Source organism: Capsicum annuum, chromosome 5 (genome assembly GCF_002878395.1).
Source record: "Capsicum annuum cultivar UCD-10X-F1 chromosome 5, UCD10Xv1.1, whole genome shotgun sequence".
Taxonomy (NCBI): domain Eukaryota; kingdom Viridiplantae; phylum Streptophyta; class Magnoliopsida; order Solanales; family Solanaceae; genus Capsicum; species Capsicum annuum.
This window is the reverse complement of record NC_061115.1, coordinates 43,679,064-43,684,467: the sequence shown is the minus strand read 5'-3', so window position 1 is coordinate 43,684,467 and position 5,404 is coordinate 43,679,064. Positions and strand designations below refer to the sequence as shown.

Genomic DNA, 5,404 nt, shown 5'->3' with positions numbered 1-5,404 from the left:
TGTGGTTAAGGAGTGTAGATCAGCTATGCTTAATAGTGAGATGAATCTTTCTAGACTAATGAACCATGCCTAACAGATCGAATCAGATAAGATAAAAGAGAGGGATAGAGTAAGGGGGAATAAGAGAGCCAGATTCGAGCAACCTACTTATGGTCAGAACAGATCGCAAGGAGGGAATCACCCTCAGTGTCAGAGCCACTCATCTATGCCAGCACCATCGTCAGCTAGTGCTCCAGCACTTAGAGGTAGGCAAGAAAAGGGAAATAGGTATTCTATGTCCGGATCTCAGAATACTGTGAGTAACCAGCCTAACCGTCCACCATGCACTAGGTGTGGTAGGGATCACGGGGGTAAGTGTTTGTAGGGTCAGAAGGGCTGCTATGGATATGGCCAGGAGGGCCACGGTTTTAGAGATTGTCCTCATACCATACATGGGAATCGTGATGTTCTCCCCCAGGATCAGACTGCTAGTGCTCTAGCTCCTGTAGCTCATCCAGCTCCTACTCATGGTGCTTCTTCCAGCACTGCTAGTGGTCTGCACCAGAACAGATTCTATGCTTTGCCTTCCCGTCAGGAGCAGAAGGACTCCCCCGATGTTGTTACTGGTATGCTTTGTGTGTTTCAGTTTGATGTTTATGCATTGTTGGACCCTGGGTCCAGTTTTTCATATATGACACCTCTGGTTGCTGTAAATTTTGAAGTGAGGCTCGAGATTGTCTCTGAGCCCATCCTAGTTTCTACCCCTGTGGGTAAGTCCATTGTTGCCCGAAAAGTGTACAAAAAGTGTCCTATTTCTATTCTTCATAGAGTTATGTTTGCTGATCTAATAGAGTTAGACATAGTAGATTTTGATGTTATTCTGGGCATGGACTGGCTTCACTCTTGTTATACATCCATAGACTGTCGTTCCCGTGTAGTCAAGTTTCAGTTCCCTGGTGAGTCTGTTATCAAATGGTCTGGTAATTCCGCATCTCTCAAGAGTCTTTTTATCTCATATCTCAAGGCTAGAAAGCTTATTTCCAAATGGTGCATTTATCACCTAGTTAGAGTTAAATACACTAAGTCTGAGACTCCAACTCTCCAGTCAGTTGACGTTGTTAATGAGTTTTTTTATGTCTTTTTGGAAGATCTTCCAGGGGTACCTCCTAATAGAGAGATAGAATTCGAGATTGATCTTCTTGCCGATACTTAGCCCATTTCCATTCCTCCATATCGTATGGCACCCACAGAACTTAAGGAGTTGAAAGAGCAACTCAAAGATCTCTTAGATAAAGGTTTTATAAGACCAAGTGTGTCTCCTTGGGGTGTACCTGTCCTATTCGTGCAAAAGAAAGATGGATCTTTGCGTATGTGCATTGACTATCGCCAGCTTAACAATGTCACTATAAAAAACAAGTATCCCCTTCCAAGAATAGATGATTTGTTTGATCAATTGCAAGGTGCAAGTTACTTCTCAAAGATAGACCTTCACTCTGGCTATCATCAACTCAGAGTTAGGTAATGTGATATCCTGAAGATAGCCTTCCAAAAATGTTATGGTCATTTTGAGTTTCTTGTTATGTCCTTCGGGCTAACTAATGCCCCATAAACTTTCATGGACCTCATGAATCGAGTGTTCAAGCCATATCTTAATATGTTTGTCATAGTGTTTATAGACGACATTCTGGTATACTCCCGTAGTAAGAATGAACATACAGATCATCTCTGTATCGTCTTTCAAACCCTTAGAGATCATCACTTGTTCACCAAATTTAGCAAGTGTGAATTTTGGCTAAGGTCAGTTGCTTTTCTGGGTCATATTATTATTCCGAAGGTGTTAGAGTTGATCCTCAAAAAACAGAAGCTATTAGAAACTAGCCTAGACCTGTCTCTCCGTCTGACATTAGAAGTTTCTTGGGGCTAGCTGGCTATTACCACCGTTTTGTTAAAGGTTTCTCCTTTATAGCATCTCCTATGACCCGGTTGACCCAAAAGAAAGTGAAGTTCTTGTGGTCCGATTCTTGTGAGAATAGTTTTCAGGAGTTACAGACTCGACTCACTACAACCCCTGTTTTGACTCTGCCTAATGGCGTTGATGGTTTTGTGGTATATTGTGATGCTTTTAGAGTTGGTTTGGGTTGTGTACTGATACAGAGAGGTAAGGTTATAGCCTATGCCTCCAGACAGCTGAAACCCCATGAGAAGAATTACCCCACCCATGATCTTGAGTTAGTTGCTATTGTGTTTGCTCTGAAAATCTGGAGACACTACTTGTATGGTGTTCATATTGATGTTTTCACTGATCATAAGAGTCTGCAGTATGTTTTTACCCAGAGAGGGTTGAATCTTAGGCAGAGAAAGTAGTTAGAGTTATTGAAAAACTACGATATGAGTGTGTTGTATCACCTGGGAAAGGCCAATGTAGTGGCGGATGCCCTTAGCAGGATGTCTACGGGTAGCGTTTTGTATATTGGAGAGGGTAAGAAGGAGTTGGATCGTGATGTACATCGGTTGGCTAGGTTGGGAGTTAGGTTGCTTGACTCCGCTGAAAGAAGTATGTTAGTATAGAGTAGCTCCAAATCCTCCTTGGTTTCGAAAGTAAAGGAGAAGCAAAACTTAGATGCTAGTTTGGCCAAACTGAAAGAATCAGTCAAGGACCAAAAGGTGGAGGTTTTCTCCCTAGGGGGGATGGTCTGTTGAGATTGCAAGATAGATTATGTGTTCCGGACGAGGATCTGAGACAGAGAATTATGGGTGAAGCACACGGTGCGCAATATTCTATTCATCTTGGCACCACCAAGATGTACCGCGACTTGCGGAAATCTATTGGTGAAGTGGCATAAATAAGGATATAGCAGGATTTGTGGCTAAGTGTGCGACGTGCCAACATATTAAAGTAGAACACCAAAGACCTAGTGGTATGATGCAGGAGTTCGGTATTCCCACTTAGAAGTGGGAAGAGATAAACATGGATTTTGTGACTGGTTTACCTCCTTCCCGACGCTATTATGATTCCAATGGGTTGTTGTGGATAGATTGACTAAGTCTGGGCACTACTTGCCTGTGCATACTTCTTATACTGCTGAGGATTACGCTATATTATACATCCAGGAATTAGTCAGATTGCATGGAGTTCCCTTGTCCATCATTTCAGATAGGGGTACTCAGTTCACTTCGCAGTTTTGGAGAGCTTCTCAGAAGGTTCATGGTACCCAAGTGCATTTAAGTTTTGCTTTCCATCCGCAGACAGATGGTCAGGCTGAGAGGACCATCCATACCTTAGAGGAGATGTTGAGAGCGTATGCTCTTGACTTTAAGGGGAGTTGGGATGAGCATTTACCGTTGATAGAGTTTGCTTACAATAACAGTTTTCACTCTAGCATTGGCGTGGCTCCATTTGAGGCTTTGTATGGGAGGAAATGTAGGTCACACAGGTTGGTTTGAAGTGGGTGAAGCGGCCGTGAGTGGTCCTGATTCGGTCTTTGAAGCTATGGAAAAAGTCAAAGTGATTAGAGAAAGATTAAAAACCATACAGAGTCGTCAGAAGTCGTATGCTGATGTGAGGAGAATAGACCTTGAATTTAAAGTTGGTGACTTGGTGTATTTGAAGATTTCACCCATGAAGGGAGGGAAGAGATTCGAAAAGAAGGGGAAACTTAGTCCCCGTTATGTTGGCCCCTACAGAGTTCTTAGCCGTGTTGGTAAGGTAGCGTATGAGGTTGAGTTGCCTTCAGAGTTATCTTCCATTCACCCTGTCTTCCATGTATCCATGCTTACGAAACATGTTAGTGATTGTGTTGTTGTATATCCTTCAGAAAACCCTGATGTGCAAGATAGTCTTTCTTTTGAGGAAGTTCCTGTTGAGATTTTAGATCACCAAGTCCGAGGAATAAGGAACAAAGAAGTTCCCTTGGTCAAGGTATTGTGGCGAAACCAATCCGTTGAGGGTGCAACATGGGAAGCTGAGGCGGATATGCGATCCAAGTACCCGCACCTATTTTCAATAAGCTTCGATCAAGCCGAAGGTACCATTCTGCTTTAAATCATTCCTTTTGTATGCAGAATGGCAGTAGTTCAGCAGTTATTTTATACTATTCAGCTGTGATTTCATGAGTGATGCACCCCTTGTTGTGTCCGAAATGTAGAATGAAATGGAGGCAAGATTATCAAGTTGCTTCAGATGTGTAACCTTCATTTTCTCTTTACTCTTAGTATACCCAGCGTTATTCGAGGACGAATGTCCCCAAGGGGGAGATATTGTAATGCCCCGCACTTTCCTAAGCTAGAAAACGAACCGTTGTTCGTATATGTGAAAATCCCAATTTTGTAAGACATATTTAGACACCTAAATTACCAAGAGTACCCTAGTTATAAGAGAGTTTATCATGTGTTAAGTGTGGTTATATGAGTCACTTAAGGTAGTACAAGCTAAGAGTTTCGAAATCCATCAATTTTTAGTGTTTGAATTCGCAAGGATCATCTTTGAATGATAATAACTTGATAAATATGTGGTATTTCTGCATATTTCTACCCACAAAATTATAGAGAATCGAATTAGCTTTCCAACTATACCAATTTCACCAAAATCCGACAGCCGAGCTAGGAGTGATGGCTTTGCAAAGTAGAGTACGTCGCCTAACCAATCGCACCTGCCACTGAAAAGCATATGCGGCGCCTATGTAAATATAGGCGATATCATATGTGGCGCCTATGTAAATATAGGCGATATCATATGCGGCGCCTATGTAAATATAGGCGATATCATATGAGGCGCCAATGTAAATATATGAGATATCATATGCGGCGCATATCTTATGGTTTCAAGTGATTTAAACACTCCGTTTTTGGGTTATTTTGAGGGCAATTAAGTCTTTTGTCACTCCTTACACACCCCTAAACTTAACCTTACAAATTTAATAGATTCTAAACACATCATAACCCTATTATCAGTCTAAGTTCATCATCCAAGAGCACTAAAGGAGAAAAAAATAACTAGGGTTACACAATCAACATTGAGGGTCTAATGTTTCAACGAATCCGTTACCATAAAGGTATGTGGGGTTATGAACAAGAACACCCTTTCGTTCTTGTGCCCAAAGTTTGCATTAGTTTACAAAAATATATGATTTTTACATGTTTTATCATGAATCTGAAGTGATAAATCTTATCATATGTTGTTGTTCAAGATACTATGATTATTTTCAATGTTTAAAAAATAAACTCCATGAGTTTGAGATTATTGTTATGATTAAAGGCTGAAATTTTTCAGATTTTCGTATAAATTATGCATGCTTGTGATATAAAGCATAAATATTGAAATGTTTTGATTAAGTATCGCTATAAGGGTCATTAACCCACATTGAGATTGTTGTTTTGAGAATTTATGTGCTACATGCACCCATGTTTAGACTATTTTTGATGAAGT

General features: G+C 40.9%; 1 protein-coding gene across 1 annotated transcript; it reads left to right on the top strand.

The window, feature by feature from the left end:
* The first annotated feature begins 205 nt into the window (after nt 1-205).
* Nucleotides 206-4,052, top strand: LOC124898482. Its single transcript, XM_047412126.1, has 5 exons — nt 206-295; nt 395-605; nt 702-749; nt 900-959; nt 4,042-4,052. The coding sequence occupies exons 1-5, from the start codon at nt 206-208 to the stop codon at nt 4,050-4,052; spliced, it is 420 nt and encodes a 139-aa protein (XP_047268082.1).
* The last annotated feature ends 1,352 nt before the right edge of the window (nt 4,053-5,404 follow it).

What these genes read in the sequence shown, in the direction of transcription:
- LOC124898482 (XM_047412126.1), top strand. Translation starts at nt 206, where the DNA reads ATGCCAGCACCATCGTCAGCTAGTGCTCCAGCACTTAGAGGTAGGCAA. An exon ending in TGTCCGGATCTCAGAATACT is followed by an intron (nt 296 to 394) that starts GTGAGTAACCAG and finishes GGATATGGCCAG; the next exon opens with GAGGGCCACGGTTTTAGAGA. An exon ending in CCTAGTTTCTACCCCTGTGG is followed by an intron (nt 750 to 899) that starts GTAAGTCCATTG and finishes ATACATCCATAG; the next exon opens with ACTGTCGTTCCCGTGTAGTC.